This window comes from Micropterus dolomieu, linkage group LG14 (genome assembly GCF_021292245.1).
Source record: "Micropterus dolomieu isolate WLL.071019.BEF.003 ecotype Adirondacks linkage group LG14, ASM2129224v1, whole genome shotgun sequence".
In the NCBI taxonomy this organism is placed as follows: Eukaryota; Metazoa; Chordata; class Actinopteri; order Centrarchiformes; family Centrarchidae; genus Micropterus; species Micropterus dolomieu.
The window spans coordinates 13,219,623-13,242,109 of NC_060163.1; the positions used below are offsets into that span (position 1 = coordinate 13,219,623).

Here is a 22,487-nt window from a genome sequence, read left to right on the forward strand (position 1 = left end):
TAATCCCCCAGCTATCCCATCACCCAAGCATGCTGAGAGAGAAAGTACCTTCAGGGGCATCCTGAGCCACCTCAGCTGGGTCGCCGGTGTTCACCTGCTCTTCACTATGGGGGAACTGGGGTTTACCATCATGAGCCAAACAACTGAGAGAGCTTTATTGAAAGTTTTACTTTGCAAGACATTCAACTATGAAATTCTAATCACCATATTAACATTCATTTAAGTATACAGAGAATACAGATTTTATAAGAGATATATGTTTTTATTGGTTTGTTTTTTTTCATTTAACTCTTTTTTTCATAGGGGCAAAACCAAACATTAGCACAAACATAATTACGCACATGGCATGTGAGAGGAAAGGAGCACGCAAGAACATCATAACATTAAATAAATTAAATCAAGGAAAGAATCCCATTAGAAGACGTCAAAATGGGACACATGCATGACAGTTTCCAGAATCTAAATGTGCAAATGAATACAACATAAGTCAGGAATATGGGTTATTTGAGAATTAAGTTGAGGCCTTTTAAACTTTGTAAAATATTGGAGCTGAGTGAAACTTGACTTAATTGAAATGGGTTGGGTTTTTTTTTATCATATTTTTGCAAAAGAGCAGAGGAGGCATGAATTAAGGCTTCCAGCAGCATCCAAACCTGAAACGATCCAGTTTCCCATGATTTTTTAGGTGGAGTATAGGCATGACAGCAGATCCCATAGTGGAAGTAACAATAATTGGAATACCTACAGTACAGATGAAGATTTGGAGACTGCTGATCAGCTGCCTCCCAAATGTTAACAGAAGTATTGGAGGAACATAAGAGATGACTGCTGTCACCAGGCTGTTGATGAGGGTATGAATGGCTCTTTGCTTCTGCGGGTTGATGTTGTTTCTGCCTGGCTCGGACTTAAGTAGTGTATGGAGGATGAAAGTATCACATATTCCAATTATTGCGATAGCTATCATAAAAGGCACAGTGAAAAACATGGTGAAAAATAACTTGTAAAAAAGACAGTATGCAATCCCATTGGCAACTGTCAAAATCCAAACAATGCCGGCCATCACAACCCTGGGAGTCAGACTTTTCCTCTTGTGGTAGGTGATTGGATGAACCACAGCCAGGTAACAGTCGAGACAGACACAAGCCATCAGGAGGGGTCTTCCACATATGTTCAAGGCATAAACACTGTTCCAAATAGCTTCAAATGCCCAACTCTTCCAGAAGAAATGATTTAACAATCCAGGTGGGAGGAAGGCCAAGAAGACAACATCCATGATGGAGAGGTTCAATATGAAAAAAGAATTTGGTGTGATGGGAGTTCCTCTTCTGTACATCTTAAACATCTCCCAGAGGACAGCAACAGATGCAGGAAAACCAAGAGCAAAGCACAGTGTTGTACAAATATCCCAAATATAGTTGCCCTCTTCAAGGCCTACACATCCTTGAAAATTATATTGTTCCCAGACAAATTCAGATGTTGGGGAGTTGTTGGACAGATTCTCAAATCGAAGATGCATCTCAAGCAACACACATATGCTACTTTAGAGCATGAAAAATAAACACATGCATGACATGCTGCAAGCAAGAACCTTGCATGCTATGAAACAAAAATGTAAATTTGTTATGAAAAAACTTACACTGCTGTCAAAATACAGTTTTTTCAACATTACCTAAAAAAATGTCTTTGCTCATTGCATTAGTTAATAAAAATACAGTCACATATACTGTACCTTTTTATAATGTATTGTAGAGATTCTTTTACTGAGGAGCTACTGTATCTTGACAAACGTGTCAAACAAGTGTTTGCGAGCAGACGTCAATAATGATTTGGTGTCAGTGGCATTTTTGCAAATGATATATTTATGGAAAATACATGATAATTATCCAAAGCATTGTTTTGTGTGTTTACAATGCACGCTCAATTCATTACAGGCAAATTAAGTGCCAGAGATCAGTTTAGTTTCTACGAACGAGCTGTCATTAGACACTACAGAGATCACTGGGTTAAACGAGCATGCAGCCTTGAGTGAAGGTCTGAAAAGGGTTGCCTTCCTGTGCACTGTTGGCATTCTGCTGCTGTACTCTGGTAACCATTACTGATGTGCTCATGCTGCATGCAAACACCTTGACCCTTCTACCAGCATTGAAGAAGAAGTGTCACAATGTAGCAGCTAAATGGGTCCCAGTATGTGCAGGCCAGAAGGGAATGGGAGACATGGATAAGCGTGAACTGATTTTTTTTCTGGATTTAAAATAAATGTGTGTTCCCAACCTTCATCTAAGGAAATGCTCAACATTTTTGGTGTGCAGTTCTTTCCTTGCTGTAGGAATGGGCTGATCAATACTGCGGGGTTAATATTTAACTACTCACAAGCTATTTCTTTGGTAATAATTATTTTAAAAACATATCAAAATAAAATGATTTGAATACAAAATGTGGGTGGCTGCATCACTTCCAAATGTTCAGTACTTTTGTATGCTTTTGCAACAGCTCTGACATATTTAGTTGGCCCATGTGACATGACTGTGGAAACCTATGTGACATTACTCCATACACTACTTATTACATTATTTGTGACAAAAAAGTGCCACATATCGTTTGAGTGGCTCTGGAAAAATCATGGAATGTTTTAGAGGATAAAGAAATCTTTAATAAAGATATACAAATGCGCACATGCTTTATGTTGTTTTTATGTATTTAAATTTCTTTTCTTATTTAGATTTATTTTGTTTTTATTTAATCATATAATTTCTGTAAAAAACATTTTTTTACACTTATTAGCACAAACATTTTTATTAAATTGTATTCATTCGCTTTTGTAATAACTTAATGGCCAGTATGTGTCATGGAATTTGCCCCAAAGTGTTAGGATATTATTTTTTTTATTTTGAAAAATCACACACCCTACCACATATTATAAAAAAAATTCCGGTATCGGAATCGTTACAACAAAAAGCATCGGTACTATATCGAATTAAAAAAGTTTGCCCCCTCTCTCCTTGCTGAGATTATCAAAGAGCTTCTCAGGTGCAGCGCTTCCTCTGTAATGCTGCCTTAAAGTGCCTTTCGTAAACTCTCCCTTTTGAAGGTGTACATAAACCATAGACTGGACTGTATAAAAATAGTCTATATTATAAACCTAGAACTTGTTGGGCATTCAAGTTGTGGGCATAAAAATCCCAAATAATGACAGAATATGTTTCTGTTGGATGAAAAGGGCACTGAAATACAGTGGCAGTAGTGAAAGGAAGTGAATAAAAATCATTACTCAAATCGTATTGATAACCTTCTAACCATCATATTTCAGTTTTGACTATTTGACTATTTTATGTAAGACAGTGTCCATTACTCATCTATTGACTGTCTCTCTCTTATACCGCTCAGAAAATCGAAGAACACCCCACCTTTTTTCCAAAAGTACTTGCTGGATCGTTTTTGTGCTTTGCTATCTGATGATAACGATACTCGTGAAGGCAACATCGACAGCCTCCATGACACTCATCATCTTGTTATATTTCCTCCCGTTCGCCGCCATTGCTGCCATAGTACGAATATCTCCTAGCAGCTGTGTGCGGTGAATTTGACACATTTAACTGATTTTTGTATGTAATGCGTAGCTTTTACTGCCGGGAAAGCACCCGACTACATGGAGTCAACATTGCATACTTGTGTTGAGATTACTCAACGTTAGCAGAGACAATAAGCTACATTGGTAAAGTGGCTAGGCTGTTGCAGCGACGCGTTCAGGGTCTTCCTTTCCTTCTGGTTATTATTAGCTAGTTCTCACACAAAGGTTGTTTGCAGACGCTTTGAAGATGTCCCTACACGGAAAACGTAAAGAAATCTACAAATACGAGGCGCCGTGGACAGTTTACGCCACGAACTGGAGCGTCCGACCGGACAAACGCTTCCGACTGGCGCTCGGTAGCTTTGTGGAGGAATACAATAACAAGGTAACTTCAAGGAAGACATCTTGTCCCGTGTTGCTTTTAATGGCAGACATGACCAGCGACACTGTACACAAATCGTACATTTAACTGACTGCTAGATATTTAACGTTACTTTATCAATGAAAAGGCACGTTTTGCCCTGCTCCAGGCCCCCTGTAAAATAACCGGTCACAGTAACGTTTTATTGATCAACTACTATTTATCCCTGTATAAGGAAAATTTACTATGTCGAAATTAAAACGATGTCTGATATATAACTTTACAGTGTAACGTTACTTGTGTAATTGATCGAGCAAAATGTTGATAATCAATTTAAATGTGACTATTTAGAATATATGGTAGTAATATATAATTTGTGCATTTATAAAACATCATCTGATGATTGTAGGGAGCAGTTTAAGAATTACAACATGGATGTGAATACAGTTTTCATTTCAGTGCTATGCCAAAATATGTTTTCTGGAGGAAGTCAGTTGCAGATATTTGAAAACTCGACAAATTTGGTTATAAATCCTTTCAGTTATAATTGTTTTTCTATGAGTTATTATCTCTTACATTACTGGAATCTGTCTCTATAAATAAAGATTATTATACATAAATAAATTAGAACAGGTATTAATAAAGCAGTGCTGTTAAGATTTCTGAATTTAGGTGCATTTTAATAAATTTAATAGGGCAGCCAAGGATTATTTTCATCATCAATTAAATAATTGTTTGACCTAATTCCCATCTGAAATTGCCTAAAATTATGTTTTGAAATGTAGCCAAACGTTATATGTTCACTTTAAAGTTTATGTATATCTGAGAACTAACATTTTAGAGTATTTCATTGTTAATCAGTTACTCAAATTGCCATTGATCAGTTTTCTGTTGCCATTATTTTGATAAGCATAGCTGAACAGCAACCAAATTGGTTAACTGGTGTAGTTTGCATCCACACACGCGGGCACAGGACACATGGTGATATTACAAAAAATAAAAATATATGAATTTAAAATTATTGGGGGGAATATTAAGGATATAATGAATCCCTAACTGGATTGTCCCGGCTGAGGATCCCTAGACTCATCACCAACTGTCAGACCAGTGACTGACTAACTGTTCCCCGTTCAGATAAGTAACAACGCTACACTGGCTCACTCGAGGTGAGTTGGTATTGTGTCTCCACAGGTTCAGATAGTTGGTCTGGAGGAAGAGAGCTCAGAGTTTGTGTGTCGAAACACTTTCGACCATCCCTACCCCACCACCAAGGTCATGTGGATTCCCGACACCAAAGGAGCGTACCCGGACCTGCTGGCTACCAGCGGAGACTACCTGAGAATCTGGAGGGTAAGAGGACCACATACATACTATGTATTATATACCGTAGAGCTGCTACGATTAATCGATTACTTATGAACTAGGGCTGCAGCTAACGATGATTTTAGTATCCGAAGATTATTTCAACGATTAATTGATGCGTTGTTTAAGAAGTACTTTTTCTTGGCGGAGAACAACAAACGCACGTGTGTATATTAACAGCTGAGGTCTGTGGCTTACTTTGGCTAGCTTTCAACTCAACAATCAATCATGATTTCAGTTAAATGGTAAAGTTACTGTTACCTTGTCTGTGGTCCGCTGGCAGAACACCGGCTGCTTTTAGTTCAGGTGCTGTCGTGCTGTTGCAGAGGCGACATAAGTTTCATTTTATGGTGGACGGACAGTAACATCACAGAGTTGTTGTTTTCTTTAGCTTTAAATAATCCCATACTTTGGACACTTTCTTCTATGTCCCTCGCTATTTTCTCTCTCTTCCTCCACTTTGCAAATAGTGCCATTATAATCTGGTCGTGTTCACTGCGTAAGCGCGATGTGCGACAGTAATAAATGTCCGTGGGAAACACTGTGCTGTAAAGTTTAAACGAAGCATCGATGCATCTTCTATTTAAATAATCGATTAATCAGTTTGAGTTCCAGCTTCTTAAATGTGAATACTTTCTGCTTTATTTACTGCTCAATGACAGTCAACTGAATATCTTTGGGTTGTGGACAAAACAAGACATTTGAAGACGTCACCTTGGGATTTGCGAAACACTGATCAACGTTTTTCACCATTTTCTGGAACAAACAACTAATCAATTGATCGGCCCAGTATGGTTTTATTTTTCCTTCTCCTTGAATTTTACAAACATTCTGGGATACACAATACTCTCAATTCAAACTGGTTGTGCTAGAAAAATAGTTGTTAAAGTGTCTAAAACTAAATAAATTTTAATTTGTCTTGATTGCAAAGAAATAGTTTTGCTACAAGTCTTTTCTTTCTCCCATCTCTTTAAACTTAATAATGTTGATCTTTTTTCTTACACATTAAAAAGAAAAAACAATGTGGTGCATGTGGTCTGTATAAACTCACTCACGTGCACAAATATTGACCAAAAATATGTGCTACTACCGACAGGTGAGCGATACAGAAACCCGTCTGGAGTGCCTGCTCAACAATAACAAGAACTCTGACTTCTGTGCACCGCTCACATCCTTTGACTGGAATGAGGTGGACCCAAACCTGTTAGGTAAAAACTGGGTTACCTCAGGGGTAACATTATTGTCTTTCGTGACAAATCCCACTTGCAATACTAGAAAGATGATGACACAAAATCCTTATTAGAAAATGGACATATATTTTATGTTTTATGTATGCAGGTACTTCCAGTATAGACACCACCTGTACAATCTGGGGACTGGAGACTGGACAGGTGCTGGGCAGGGTCAACTTAGTGTCGGGTCATGTTAAGACGCAGCTCATTGCCCATGACAAAGAGGTGAATGTTATGACATAATACCTTCAACAATTTTATTTTAATTTTGTGTCTAATAAAATGTTTGACAATAATCTTGGGGTAACGTTCCCATCTTCTGTGTCAAATGCTCTCCGCTGGTCTGTGGTTCTATCTGATCAGAACTCCTTGCATTGCAGGTGTATGACATCTCTTTCAGCCGAGCGGGCGGCGGCAGGGATATGTTTGCCTCAGTGGGTGCGGACGGCTCGGTCCGCATGTTTGACCTCCGTCACCTGGAACACAGCACTATCATCTATGAAGACCCCCAGCACCACCCACTGCTCCGGCTCTGCTGGAACAAGCAGGACCCCAACTACCTGGTCACCATGGCGATGGACAGCATGGAGGTTAGTGCTGCTCCCCCTGTGAATACATGCGTTAAATCTACTGACTGGAAAACTTCTCTTTGACTGTTTTTGTGCTTTTGTATGGAAAGCAAAAATGTAAGGTGATTTTAAAGGGTTCTTCAGTATTTTGAAACATTTTTTGAAAGTATACCCCGTCAAAGTTCACTAAAATGCTTGTTTTTGCCACTGACAGGCTCAGATTGTTATTTTTCAAGTCTAACAATATTGTGGAAAGGATCCTTATAGAGTTAGACCGTTTTTAAAAAAGAGTATATATAGTCGCTATATCGTTCTCATCAAAGCTACCATACTCCATTGATGATAACAGTAATTCTACCTTGCAGAACATGGGAGTTAACATGTTATTGTGTGACCATGGTGTTTCAAACAGTCACACAAAATAAGCGATTGAGGCAGCGGTGGACCAGAGAGGCAAAATTTCAATTTTTGTCAAGGCAGTCTGGTGGCCTTGACGAGATATAGTGACTGGTTCTGGTTAAACGAAAAGGATCTTACAGGTCTGTCTCTGTAGGGATCCTTTCCATAATGTTGTTAGATACTTATATTAACTATCTGAGCCTGGCAGTGGCAAAAAACAGAACTTTAGTGGACATAGTTTGATGGGGCGCCATTGCCCCTCAAGGATCACGCTTGCTCGATGTTGGACTAATTTCAGAAATGTTGAAAAGTACCGAAGTTACCCTTTTTTTAGGACATGGGAAACATAACTGCTTGCATCCTGTTCTGTTTTTCCTTGTTGACTTAAAATACTTGATATGCTTATAAACAATCGGTCTACATGTTAAAATTGTATTACGTAAAAACAGAATTGTTTGAAAATTGTAAAATTATGTCTGTTTTTTAGATGGACTTCTTTTTAACCTTTTTGACAGAAATAAAAGCCTTTTTTAGTAATGTGTCTTGATTCAGAGCCTCTCTTTGTCCAACTTTATTTTCTGCCAGTTAACATCTCTACATTTCTTGTTTCTAATCCCCAGGTGGTGATCTTAGATGTGCGTGTGCCCTGTACTCCGGTGGCCAGACTCAACAACCACAGGGCTTGTGTCAATGGAATCGCCTGGGCACCACACTCCTCCTGTCACATCTGTACAACAGGTATGCATGTTTTACTGAAAACACAGTGAGCTATATTCTATTGTCTTATGATACAATTGTGGAATCAACAAAGCAGTGTGCCAGTAAATACACAAGTATCTGGTTGAAATAGGTGGCTCATTTGATAAAAGTCAAACTCAACAAATTCTACACGTAAATACTTTAAATACCCACAGGGTCTTAAAAGTATTAAAAAAGTCTTACATTTCATATTCCAAAAATTAAGGCCTTAAAAGTATTAAATTTCGTTTACCAAGGTCTTAAATTTTTTCTTGTCCTTTCATAGGATTAAATTAATGCCGTAACGTCATAAGTAAATACTTTGTGTGTGTGAGACTCCGTTCGGTGTGACTGATGTCATACGGCAGTACAGGTAACATTCCTGTTTACGTCAGTGACCGAGCTCTGGCATCCAAGCTCTGGTGCATATCAGTCAGTTAGGAAAGAAAACAAAACGTCTCTGACGGGCTACTATCAAGCTAACGCTAGCTCATCGCCTGAGAATGTGTAAGTGTCTGAAATTCAGAAAGCCAGAGATATGGACAAGTGGCGGTTGAGGCTGAGGGCAGTGCCGCTGAGGTTAGCACAATAAGCGGATCGGCGTGCGAACCAGCACTATGGCGAGCGCTAATGGAACAGCAGTGTGTATAAGACGAGGACGGTGTCTGTGTGTCGGCGTTGCGCCACTGTTGTAAAGTTATGTGAATGGAAACATCCAACTAACGTTAACGCACATTAAACCTACATCACTCAAACTGGAGCCCTTATCCCCGCTGTCTTCAAGCCAATACTATATAATACTGTATTTCAAGCAGCCTTTAGATGCAAACACAGAATAGAATTAATAATCACTGAAGCAATTGGTATATTATATTCCATTACATTACCTTATCTAGCCTAGGTGTAACTAAATGCAACAACTCATACTGCACAATCTTTTGGTATTTTTGATTTCACCCCTTAAGAGTTCTTAGTGCACAAATATTGTATTCATTTTGTAGGATAACTACATTGATCTAATAAATTTATGAGAATTGATACCCAATTATGAATTTTAATATTCAGAAAATATTGATCCATAAATCTTCTCATTTCACGGGGCACCACCCGATATACCGTTCGCCCAGGGTATGGCTAATAATTAGACATTTATTCACTAGTGATCAGTTAGTTAACAATCGCTCAATTATCTTAAATCAGTCAGTCAAGTCTCATATCAAAGGGGTAAATTCTCTTGGCAGGGACTTAGAAATAGGCAATACACACAGAATTCCTTGATTACAGTGAATTTATTTATCAGGTCATATAAAAATGCGGTTAAATACATCAGAGAAATAAACAATGGCTAAACAATGAGAATGGAGGTCTATTGTGGGAGAATTTGACTCATACGGCAGCTAATGAATGCAATTAGATGATAACTCGGTTAAATTTGTCTAGGAGTTTCAAGGATTAAATATGCTGGACTAACCAACTATTGGACATCACTGATCACAGAATGCCTTCGGGTCGGCGGCCTGCTTGGCCGGTTGCACGGGTCCCACGTTAGCTGCCCGATTCCTGGCTTTTTGCTAGGGAATTCTCCGGGGTTCTCCGTGTTTGGAATGAAGAAAAACCCTCAAGGGTTGGCCGTCCTCAGTCTGGCAATTAGGCTGGTCTTTCAGGCGTCCTTTGTTACCGCTGGCGTACCACGTGACGGGGTATGACCTCAGTGAGATTAGCTCTTTTCAGCAACAATATCAGCTACAGATAGCAGCAACATGGTAACATAACTACTCAAATGGAGGCAAACGTAATCAAGTAACTAAAAGATAATTTAATTAAACAAGGTAATGCTTTGAGTCTTTGGAGACAGCAATCTTTGTTTACACAAAGAAGTTCAGGGCTGTACCTGGTGTCCTGGATTTTCTCACACCTGGGCGTGAAAAGGAGTATCAACTTTGATGTGAGGTAATTAAACACAGAGGAAGGTCAGTTGCCATGGTTACGTGTGTGGTGGGGCAGTTTAGGGTTTCCTGCCTTCTCTTATGAAGAGTTTTGATAGGCTGTTCAGGAAAACGCTAATTGCTGGTCAATGTTCCATTGTCAGTTTAACAGCACCGCGTTTTCTGGCTGCGGCATCAAAAGGTGGCCAGTTTTACGATCAGGCTGCTTAGAGACAGTACTTGGGGAGAGAAACCTTTCACGTCTTCCTTGGAGTTGCTTCGGCTGTCTGTAGAGGGTTGATAATCAAACCCCCTCCTCCTTCTCTCTGGGAGAAAAACTAATGAAAATACTTTGAGAGGTTTATTTGCACAATAAGAAAATATGCTATTTAAAGATAGAATAAACAAATGTGCACTGTCCAACAAAAGTTTAAGATAAAAAAAACAAGCTGCTGAGTACTGCATTATATTCCGTTTGAATTGTCACCTGAATCACTTTTTTTTTGGTGCAGAAAATGTCTGCAGAATGCAGGAAATTAAGGGTTTTAGTGCTCAAAATTTTCTAGGGGACACCCACACCCCCCCACTCAAAAAGGCCTTGCATTTAAGGGCAGAGGCAACTGGTGATGAGATGTGTCAGGCTCTGATTCAGCTCGTGATGACAGATGATCAAGATGCAGTATGGTAGAAAAAAGGAGCAAAGCTTACCACCTGCACTAACCAGTTTCCTGGGGGAATTCCTGAAGTTAATATCACATACCAAAATACTTTTTTCCAAAACAAACTACATAACAGTCACATACATAATGTGTAAATGTAAAAATTCATTCAATTCAATTAGTACATTGCATTGAGCATGTCACCGCAATGTGCTGTGACATGCGTCATTGCAGATGTTTTGTGTACCTTACTTGTTTTATGTTTCCCCTGATCTTGCTTTGATGTTTTCATGTCCTGCTGAATAAAAAAAAAAAAAAAAACTGGGGGAAAATACTTCTCTACCAGATTCAGGCAAGTGACATGCAGTGTTTAGGAACATTATTTTATCCTGTCTAAATAAGATAAATCGATTCACATCAAACCTCCCCCCTTCCTCTCTGTCTAGCGGAGGACCACCAGGCTCTAATTTGGGACATCCAGCAGATGCCACGGGCCATTGAGGACCCTATACTGGCCTACACAGCTGAGGGAGAGATCAATAACGTCCAGTGGGCCTCCACCCAGCCCGATTGGATCGCTATCTGCTACAACAACTGCCTGGAAATCCTCAGAGTCTGAGCGGCAGTCATGAAGAAATGAGGCAACTCAAAAACATTCTCAGTTGGATTTACAAGCTGACGTGACTTTGTTGCAGGGAATTCTTTGTTTAAGAAGGACGAACATTAATTTCATGCTCGTATTGGATTCATGTTGATACAGATGTGTGTAAAGCTCTTCTCTCCCGAGAACTAGAGTACGTCACTGCTTGACTGTGTGATACAATACCGCAACCTCCTATGATCAGAAAACTCAAAGTAAAAATGGTAACCAAGTATCAAGAAACCAAAAGACTGATAAATCAAGGGTCAATAGTCTTCAAGCTTTCAGCATGCTGTCTCAGTTACGTGTTTTTATAGGCTACGTGGTGCATTTAATGTGTAGTTTTACTCACTATGTCATCCTCATCTATTTTTAAAAGTGGATTGAATGTACTTAATGTGGATTTTAAGTGTTCATATATTCATTGATTTTTTTTTTTTTTAACTTATAACTATATGTATTTTATTCAAGTGAATATTTGTGATATGAAAAGCATCTGTTGTGATACATTATGTGCAACAGTTTACTAATATTAACTGACCTTAATACAGATTGTCTTTTGTAATTTGTTCAATTATTTTATTCATAGCAACATTTCATTTTATACAGAAATAAACAGTCCATCACGTTTTAAACCATTATACAGATGTTTCATATTTAGACATTTTTAATTATTTCAGTGAGATGACCCATCAATATATTGATAATTTATAGTATAGATTTAATAGAAATGATAAGTTGAAGTGTATTCTTCCAGTTACTGTACTGTAATACTGAGAAGACAATTCCGGAAGTACACCGTCCAAGATCTCTACAATACAGAGAACATGTTATTGTCAAATGGCCTAAAAACTGACATTAATTTGTATTGTGGTGTCCGAACAATAATGTTATACACCACAGTATCACAAATGCTGTGAGTCCTCTTGTGATAATGGGATGGGTTGTGGAATATAAGACATGTGAGTTAACAGGAGTTATCTTACCTGTTGCAGGTGTTTCAGTATGGGGTCATGATGTGTGATTATTTGCTGAACATAAAGTCAGAAAGCCACTTGTTCATAGATCGATTCACAAGTCAGGGCCAGACCAGGTCCAATTAAGTGGCACCTATGTCGGCCAATAATTAACTAGAAAAGACAGTACAGAAATGTCAGATATGTTTGTGGTTTCGAGTGTCACCATTATATAGTTTATGCACCAGAGAGCACTGACAAAATTATGATTACAGATTGTCCCATAATGTACATATCTGTCCCAATTCTTCAATAACCAGTGACGACGGATGCTTAAAGGAACTGATGTTGTAACAAACATGCTTATTTGATTTTTCCTAAGAATTTGATAGGAAGATTGATAACATTCCCATGTCTGCACGCTAAATATGAAGCTACAGTCACCGGGCATTTAGCATCATAACCCCCATAAAACTAGGCTGTTTTCCCGTTTCAAGTCTTTGTACTAAGCTAACCAGCTTCTAGGTGTAGCTTTGTATTCACTGTACATATGGGAGAATGTTATCAATCTTCTCATCTAACTCTTGGCGAAAAAAACAAATGAATATATTTCCCACAGTGTGGAACTATTGCTTTACTCGCAAGTAACAATATTGATAATGGCCTCAAATACAGTATCGTTCTCTAGGCTGTAGACTGTGGGTAGAAGCTCTATACTTGACAGCCAGGAAAATAATTACTGAGAATTTACTGAACCGGGTTGGAACATGAAGACGTAAAACAGGACTCCGAGATGTAGAAAATTTTACTCCTTTGCACTACTTTAAATGAGCAATTGTCCTAATTATCAAGTAAGATAACTGTTGCAATCACCACTGTCTAATTCTGCAATAACTGAAACCGAAATCCTTGTAGCCCACCGCTGACTTTAAGACGCTACTCGCTAGTCATGTGGCTCCTTCCAAAAGTCTTAAGTAGCAGTGTATTACTATTTTTTAAGTCACACTTGTTGCTATGAAAACTTTTACTGAAGGTCTTCATGTGACAGGCAACACAGGGTCTGAGAGGCGTTTCTGGATCTCAGCCAGTCTTGAGGTGATGTCCAGGTTCAACGGCAGTGAGGGGTAGCGGAGACTGCCACACAGCCCGGGGCTCTCCATGAGGGAAGATTTAACTCGTGGCTGAGCCAGCTGCGGAGTCAACCCTGTATGAGTCTCAGTTTCGGGGGTGACGGTCATGAACATGGTGTCATCTGATGCCACAGTCACATGGATACCGCTGGACAATGACTCCTGGGACTTGTTGGTAAATTTAAGGTCAGTCTGGGTAGAGCTCTGGAGTAAAGAAATAATACATTTTAATTTCTTAAGTAAAAGGTTGGAAATGAATCTGTTAGTAGCCAGTTAAACTGTATTATTTGGTATTATTCTATACCTGGGTGGGTGCCTGGCTGTCCATCTGTATGGGGGAAATGGGGTATATACTGTGCAGCACTGGTGTCCCAGTCCCATACAAGCCAGGTGAGTCTGTAGGGAGGTTATTAGATGACACAGTGCTGTAAGCAGGAGGTACAGGAGCGATCTGCCTCTGGAGAAGCTGGAGAATAACGTTGATGTCGGCTGTCATGCGGGTCTCCAGTCTGGGGAATTAAGAGACAATGAGAGTGGAAGAGGCTATTACGCGAAGTGAAGTTGTATCCATAACACTAACTTCTTCTTTACGTGATTCAGGAGACCCTCAGTATCAAGTTGCTCTTGCTCTACATTGAGAATAGCCAGGTTTGGTAGTTTGGCACCTAAAACAACCCTTATATTTGTTCCTAGAATGGTCAACTGTCAAGTAGACCTCTATGCAGTCCTAAGACAAGCTAGAAGGATCATATGTCCCAAGAGCATCTGGGATACATCATTAGGGGGCAACAGAAACATTACTTGTCCTGCTGCTCTTGCGCTGTTACCACTGTGAGCATGATAATGTGGCTTCAAATTTCAATTAAATGGAAATTTAATTGAAATTTACATTACATCTTTAATGAATCTAGGTCCTTCATCTCAACCCATTTTCAGCTACCCACTGCTCCTGTTTTGCCTAAGAGACAGCCTTTGTACACATTTGCATCCACACCAGTCTGTTTTCCCACTCACTTGTTTTCCTTGAGGGAATTGTCCTGTTCCATTAGGATGATCATCAGCACTCCAGCCCCTCTTGAATCTGCCCAATTATGACATGATTTCTGGCCAATAAGCCATTTTTTCTTTGGGGTTCAGGCATAGTAATGTAAGATGCAAGATGGGTGGGAAAGCTAAGGACTGCCTAAAGTGCTTTTGCTGCACTGTTGCATCTCTAGACTGTATCAGCATGATCTCCAATTGTACCTTTCCATATTTAACCTCCTTCATCTGCTTAGGGATTTGCAGACCTAACCAGCCACTCTAATTTCTCTTTATACTGTCACTTGTACCAGTATTTTAAATCCAGCTGAGAGCATAATTAAATTTACCTGTTGAGCTGCGAATGTAAAACCTCTAGCCGAGATTCTAGCTCACTAGGCCGCTCTTCTGTGAATGGTGGTGGGTGGTATGAGTTGCGGACAGAGGAAGATCGCCAGGCACGACTGGAAAACTGTTGCGACCGCCGGTCTGGCCAGTATTGATACATTCCCGGCATATTCAAAGATGAAGCTGAGGGAAATATAAAGACAAGACATCACCAGATGTAAATAGCATGTTTAAAACTCATGACTTATCTACCTTGGTGGCCGAGGTCCAACACTGCTTCCCTCCCCACCGAGGTGCCACTCGGGGGTAGCAGCTGCACTACAGAGGGGGAGTAGGCCCGTCTGGCATCTTCTGGAGGGTAAAGCTCTACTTTGGCACTGTGGTCAAGGGGCTTAGCCAGGTCTTCACTTGACAGGGAGCATGGGTTACTGCAGCTACAGCGGTCATCCCAGTGGGCCTGAGGAGGTGAGTGACGATGATGGAAGGACTGACGGGGGTATGAGTCTTCATGATCAATTCCATCTGGCAATGGGGAAGTGCAGTTTAGGTTCAATTCTAATGCCTATAGATATTTAAGGTTTAAGTTTAAGTCAGAATACCATGATACACAGGAAGTTTAAGGATTTTTAGAGGCTAATCACATTGATTACCAAGCAGACCCTTTCTTAGGACATTACTATTCCAACTTGTAAGCAATGGATTGGCAGCCTGTTTGACTTTGACATAACTGTGTGCCAGATATCTCACCTGGCCTGATTCGGCAGTCTAGTGACTGGATTCTGTGTCTTGGCTTGTGGCGATACCCACAGTCATCACCAGAATCATCAGTGGTTATTATTGGTGGTACTTGATTAGCCTGATGAAAACAGAAAAAAACAGTCTCATATACAATTTCTCTCTCTCTCTCTCTCTCTCTCTCTCTCTCTCTCTCTCTCTCTCTCTCTCCCCAACCACCTCAAATGGCCCTTTCAAGTGGCCCAGCCACCCTCCTGAGAAAACGCATTTCAGCCACTTGTACCCGCAGTCTACTTCTTTTGGTCATGACTCAGCCTTCATGACCATAGGTGAGGTTAGGAACAAAAACTGACTGGTAGCTTGAGGGCTTTGCCTTCCAACTTAGCTCTCTTATCGTCAAAACGGTGCGGTAGAGCAAATGCAATACCGCCCCTGCTGCTCCAATATTCCAGCCACTCCACTGTCCCCTTCACTCACAAACAAGACCGCAAGGTACTTCCTCGCTTGGCGAAATGACTCATTCCCTACCCAGAGTGAGCAATCCATTGGTATCCTTGCTGAGAACCATGGCGTCAGATTTAGAGGTGTTCCAGCACCTTCCACAATATTTGGCCTATAGTCAGATTGAAGAGGAACAATGCGGATGGAATCGGCATTGTTCCCTCCAGTAAATTGGAGTAGACTTTACTAGGGAGGCTGAGGAGCGTGATACCCATGCAATTGGCACACACTCTCTGGTCCCCCCTTTTTGAACAGGGGAACCACCACCCAGTCGGCCACACCCTGGGCCCTGTCCCAGACTTCAACACAATGTTGAATATACGTGTCATCCAAGACATGCCCTCCACATCCAGAGCTTTTCAGCATTTCTTGATGGATCTCTTCAATCTCCAGGGCTTTGCCACTGTGGAGTTGTTTGACTACATCAGTGACTTCCACCAGGGAAATTGACGATGATCAGCCCCTAGCTCTGCCTCTAAAAAAACCCATCTGAAATCAAACTTCCAAGATGTAAACATACGTCTCTCAGGTCAAAAGTTATCTCCAGGTTCCTCCAGAAGTTATCTGCAAAGTCGGGGTAGATATCAAGGACCTCCAGCAGGTCGTCCCTCCGGATGCGGTGCAGGTCACAGTAGGTGATGGTGTGGACATCTGAATTGGACTTTCCTGGCTCATCATACAGGTGGATAGGCTCCCCAAAGATGTCATTCTTTTCTGCAAGAGCGTGAATATTTCTTATTCGAGTAAATGATGAAATATGGTTTTGGAGTCACAGTCAAATGCCTATGGTTAAATGGCTTTACCTAATATGGCAACAACCACATCATCCCTGATGACCTGAATGGAACCACGTGAGATGAAGAGGAGAGAGTCCAGGATGTCTCCATAGTGGATCAGAGTATCACCTGGAGGAGCATGTATTGTCTTGAACCTCATACCCAGGGCACGCAGACAGGCTTGACTGCCTCCATGGAAAGCCTTGCAGTTCTCTAGCAGAGATCTGTTCAAGTGCAAACAGATGTCTGCCTGCAAAGACTCTGGAAATCCCTTCAACACCTGAATATGAAGACAAGACCGTTGATATGTCATAGATTAGATGCATAACAGGATACTAAACAACTTTGACAGCAGATACAGGTTAAAGTAGGACATTTGACGGATACAGTAACATTCAGTCCTGTCCCTTTTTACTTACAGCATTCATATCAATGCCATTTGTGTAGGACCAGGCATGCTGAAAGTACTCCTCCAGCCTTTGGCGTAGGCTACCTGGGATTTGGTGGAATCGGATGAACTCTTTGACTCGCAGCATCTGGGTGTGGTAGCGGGTTGTCCCGGAGTACAGCCGCTGGATGATGGCTGACACATTCCCAAATATGCTGGCATACATGAGAGCTGAGACAGAATAACCAATGAGGACAGAAATTATAATAAGGCCCTGGTGATTGTGGCATTTCAGTTGTAATATTTGTAAAAATGCTGAAAATGGCAGTGTTCAACTCTGTATATTAAGGAACTGGACAAGAATTATCAGGAAGGGAGAGGGTCATAAAAGGTGAGGTTTTTTGCTGAAGGGAGGACAGTCTCAATAGTTTGTGAGAGCAGGGAATGGTTTTTAAAGTTTTCAGACGTCTGCCCACCACAATAATTTGTGTCCAGTTCCCAATAGTGTTGTTTAACTCACAGCCAATGACCATGACGCAGATGGAGAAGAGCTTCTCTGAGTTGGTGTTTGGAGAGACATTACCGAACCCCACACTTGTCAAACTGCTCAAGGTGAAGTAAAGAGCAGTGACGTACTTGTCTTTGACTGATGGGCCGGAGGTGGAGTCACTGTCATTGTATGACTTGCCTAGCTGTTCAGCCAGGTTGTCCAGCCAACCGGTCTCCGTGTATGGCCTCTCCACAAAGCCAATAGCGTACCAAATGCAGGCAAGCCAATGGGCGATGAGCACAAAGGTGCACATGAGCAAGAAGAGGACAGCAGCCCCATATTCAGAATATCGGTCCAGCTTTCTTGCCACGCGGACCATTCGCAGAAGCCGTGCTGTTTTCAGCAGGCTTGTTAAGGTTGCCATCTTTTGTGTCCATTAACAACAGGGAAGAGTATGTTAGGCAGGGAAATGGCCATTCAATTTACAGTAGCTTTAGATAAATTAAGTATAAATCATTTTAGAAGTTTAGACACTTGAGAACAGAACAACTGTATCTATGGATCAAAATAATTTTAGAATCAATACAAACAATGTGAATGAGTGTTTCTGAAAAAATATGAATATAATTTGGAGTGAGTTCTTACCTCGTCAGAGCCAGATCTGAAAATCAGAAGGTCAAAAGGGACCGCTGAGAACAGATCTATAGGGAACCAGCCTTTGATATAGTGCTTGGCTATCTGGCTCGGCTGTGTGACCACCTCGTCGTTTTGGTCCACGTACGTTGTGCGAAGGTTGATGACTATATCCACAATAAACAGCAAATCCACCATAAGGTCCGCCACATTCAGAGGGTTACATGTGTAGCCACAACTCCTTTGGCGTAAATCCCAGTGTTCATCTAAGAGGAAGGCAGCCGAGTAAGGAGTGAAAACAGCCGTGTAGAGGACCAGGAGGAGAATAATCCAGTCCCAAAACGCCTTGAAGGTGCTGTAGTGAAGCACGATCCACCATGTCGTCTCTGGCACCTGGAGTTTGTATTCAGGCAGTACATCAGACTCCAAAGAAAGTACCTAAGTATAAAGAACGCATCAGTATGCAGTGATTCTAACATATGAACAGTGCCTTTTAATGTGCACTGTTTGGTGCCATTTTAATGCATTTTGAGCAAACTATTTCTTCTCCAAGAAGGCAAATAAATACTCAGTGCATTAACCAATCACAAAATAGCAACTCTTCTTACTTTGACACAAGGCAGATCTAATCTTTTGCTTTAAAACAAAGCAGTAAAAACAAGTTCATTCTCTGAAAAAATAATAATACTAACCAATAGACTGCTTTGACCAAATTCTTGGCGGCGGCTGCATGCTCTGGTTTTGCGAACTTGTTGCTCCAATAAATCCTTGACCATCCTGTCATTGGTAACTCTCAACGGACATGAGACTTGTGTAAAGATTACATCCAGATAGTACAGATATTTTTAGATAGTTAAACATCCTCAAGGGTGAAGCTAAAGCAACTGTGCTGTCACACCGTGCAAGAGCAGACTGCAGGATGCTGGTGGGCTGGAGGGCTATAATGATGAGTTGGGCATTACAGTCACATAACTGAGCTCATGTGCTGCCACAGTCCTCGAGTTCCCTTTAACCCAATTTCAAATTAATATTTACTGCACTAATTAAACGCACTGACCTTGCATGCAGACATATTTATCTATTAAATATATAAACAGTTAGATTTATATATAGACAGATGGATTATCAGATGGACAGACAAAGGAATCAACAAGTGACCCTGTGCGGCAATGTTTTGGGTCATTGCAAACACTTCCCTTGCATTTGTTTCATATCCACACACCATCCCACAGAGGCAGTGATGCAGAATGCCGAGCCCCAGGGCTCCAGCAGTCACAACAGTTGGCATGAACTGAACCGTGGCTCAATGTAACTTTGCTTTTCGCATCCAGAAAGAAAACATCAAAGCCACCAAACCACCTACTGATTTTTCCACTGGCAGGTTAATTAACAGCATTTCTTAGAAATCAAAACATGATTAATCTGTGCTCTTTAATGACGGACTGAACCTGAATGCATCACGGGGCATTACAGTCCAAGACTTTTTTGGTGGCAAATGTTGAAGTTCACTCATTTAGAGCAGTGGTTCTTAAGATGTTTCACGTCAGTGACCCCTAAACTGACACAAATTAGTTAACGGACCCCCAATTGATCAGGTTTTGTCCCAGGGTCCCCCATGTCATAGGAATTTTGCTTTTAGATGTTTTATTCCAGAGTGTGTAGAAAACCCATGATCAAAACAGTCATACATTGTCATTGTGTTACTTATGAATGGAATTATAGTGAAAACATATTATTCCCCTTTTTGCTGGGGATCTCTTGAAACCCCCTCCAGGACCCACTTTGAGAACCACTTTTGAGCTCTTAAATTTGACTTGCTGGCTCTCAGTCAGTCAGAGACTGAGCACATGTGAAGTTCTCAAACCCCCTTACCTGTGTGACCTTCTCTGTGACGTACTGAGTGCGGTCCTTCACCTTGGAGGGGTTTAGCAGCTCCATCCTGGGAGTTGGAGGTGAGCTGCATTTGGAGCCCCAGCTGGCTGGTACCCCACTCTTCAGAAGATCTGAGTCAGACATGGAGCTGTGCCAACAGGTGAGAGATTCTGAGCAATTTTTCCTTTTATTCTGTTTATTTCTTTTATTTTCTAGAAAGATATTTGACCTTTAATTGCTGAATTTATTGTCACTCCAATTCTAGTAATCAATAACATTTGTTTACTTGCTATATTACTGTACTTATTATAATGTAGTTTTCCTGCTACATTAGTCTTGGGTGGACTGTGGATTCCTTCAAATTTGTATTTTTTATTCTTAATTTAGAAAATCCCATTATCAGTGCAAAAAAACTACTCAGTGACATTTAATCTTCTGCAAGCCCACCTTAAATTTCTCTCTGCTCTGATTTCCCAGAATGCCAATCTAGCTGTGCCCCTCCCAAAAATACTCTGCCATCAGCTATACTGTATAGTCTCAACACTTGGCTCACAGAGTGTTACTGCAAAGGGAAGGCAGCAGTGACATTGTAGTAAAACCTCTTTTCAACCAAGCAAAGTCTCAATTAATGTAAATAAAAACAACATACCTTATTTGAAACCAGACTGTCAGATCCTTTCTGGCCTTTACCACTAGTAGCCATGACTCAAATATTCGTCTTTCAGGACACTTTTCTGACAAGTCTTGTCCAAAACATTCACTCTCCTCTTTCGTGGTTCATATTTAGAACAAATGTACTTCCTTCATTCAGAGGTCAATGTTGAACTCTCCACTCTGGCACATGGCAGAGAACTGCCCTGCAGCTCGCATGTAACCGCGCGACATTCGCCAACACTGGAAACTAATTAATGCCATGCTATAGCTGAGGGCAACTGACAGGAAAATCAATGACAAGCATTGATAAATAGAGCAAATGGGCTCAGAGCCATTACACTGGACTTCCCCGTTAACATCAAATTACCATCCCACTGTTCTTGTATGCAGTTCTCTTTGATGGTATAGGTCTGAAATATAGTTCCGGCTGTGTTAAATGCATAGTGCTAGTGTGGGATCTTATTGACTACAATGTTACAGTACGCTACAGTAATATGAGGGAGTAATGACCTGTGAGGTCACTGGCTCAACATGTCCTTCAGCTTTAACCTTCAGCCATCTGTATTCTTTGTTTGTTTTAGAAATAAATATAATATATATTTTAATATATTGTTTTTCAAAGCTTTGCATGGACAGTACTTATAAAGAGGGAGTGTTTGACAGTTGACAAGAGCTAATTCTGTAGTGAGAAATTTTGGTTGCTTATTGTTCCATCACTTCACTGTGAAGAATGATGTACAGTATCTTACAAAAGTGAGTACACCCCTCACATTTTTGTAAATATTTGATTATATATCTTTTCATGTGACAATACTGAAGAAAGTGTACAGCTTGTATAACAGTGTAAATTTGCTCTGCTCTCATAATAACACATCACACAGCCATTAATGTCTAAACCGCTGGCAACAAAAGTGAGTACACCCGTAAGTGAAAATGTCTAAACTGGGCCCAAAGTGTCAATATTGTGCGTGCCACCATTATTTTCCAGCACTGCCTTAACCCTCTTGGGCATGGAGTTCAGAGCTTCACAGGTTGCCACTGGAGTTCTCTTCTCCTCCATGACGACACCACAGAGCTGGTGGACATTAGAGACATTGCACTCCTCCACCTTCCATTTGAGGATGCCCCACAGAGGCTCAATAGGGTTTAGGTCTGGAAACATGCTTGGCCAGAACTGCAGGCTGACCCCCCCACACCTTCAACATCTGCAGCAATGCTGGCAACACTCATACATCTATTTCCCAAAGAAAACCTCTAGATAGGACGCTAAACACATGGACTCAATTTCTTTGGTCAACCATGGCGAGGCCTGTTCTGAGTGGAACCTGTCCTGTTGAACCACTGTATGTCTTGGCCACCATGCTGCAGCTCAGTTTCAGGGTCTTGTCAATCTTCTTATAGCCTAGGCCATCTTTATGTAGAGAAACAATTCTATTTTCAGATCCTCAGAGTTCTTTGCCATGAGGTGCCATGTTAAACTTCCAGTGACCAGTATGAATGAGTGTGAGAGCGATAACACCAAATTTAACAC

The 22,487-nt window shown here is 40.7% G+C and overlaps 2 protein-coding genes across 2 annotated transcripts; one reads left to right on the forward strand and one right to left on the reverse strand.

Annotated features, from left to right (window-relative positions):
• The first annotated feature begins 3,505 nt into the window (after window positions 1–3,505).
• On the forward strand, window positions 3,506–12,018 carry LOC123982971 (DDB1- and CUL4-associated factor 7-like). The gene is made up of 7 exons (XM_046068982.1): window positions 3,506–3,953; window positions 5,121–5,279; window positions 6,388–6,499; window positions 6,630–6,748; window positions 6,904–7,113; window positions 8,112–8,229; window positions 11,260–12,018. The coding sequence occupies exons 1-7, from the start codon at window positions 3,816–3,818 to the stop codon at window positions 11,430–11,432; spliced, it is 1,029 nt and encodes a 342-aa protein (XP_045924938.1). The 5' UTR covers window positions 3,506–3,815; the 3' UTR covers window positions 11,433–12,018.
• kcnh6b (potassium voltage-gated channel, subfamily H (eag-related), member 6b) lies at window positions 12,018–21,473 on the reverse strand. The gene is made up of 13 exons (XM_046068981.1): window positions 20,952–21,473; window positions 20,303–20,450; window positions 19,123–19,222; window positions 18,443–18,868; window positions 17,828–18,221; window positions 17,339–17,538; window positions 16,947–17,199; window positions 16,664–16,857; window positions 15,655–15,763; window positions 15,160–15,429; window positions 14,910–15,090; window positions 13,844–14,048; window positions 12,018–13,743 (listed from the first exon to the last, which is right to left on the reverse strand). Exons 3-13 carry the CDS (start codon window positions 19,204–19,206, stop codon window positions 13,447–13,449), a joined length of 2,613 nt encoding a protein of 870 aa, XP_045924937.1. The 5' UTR covers window positions 19,207–19,222; window positions 20,303–20,450; window positions 20,952–21,473; the 3' UTR covers window positions 12,018–13,446.
• Window positions 21,474–22,487: the final 1,014 nt, after the last annotated feature.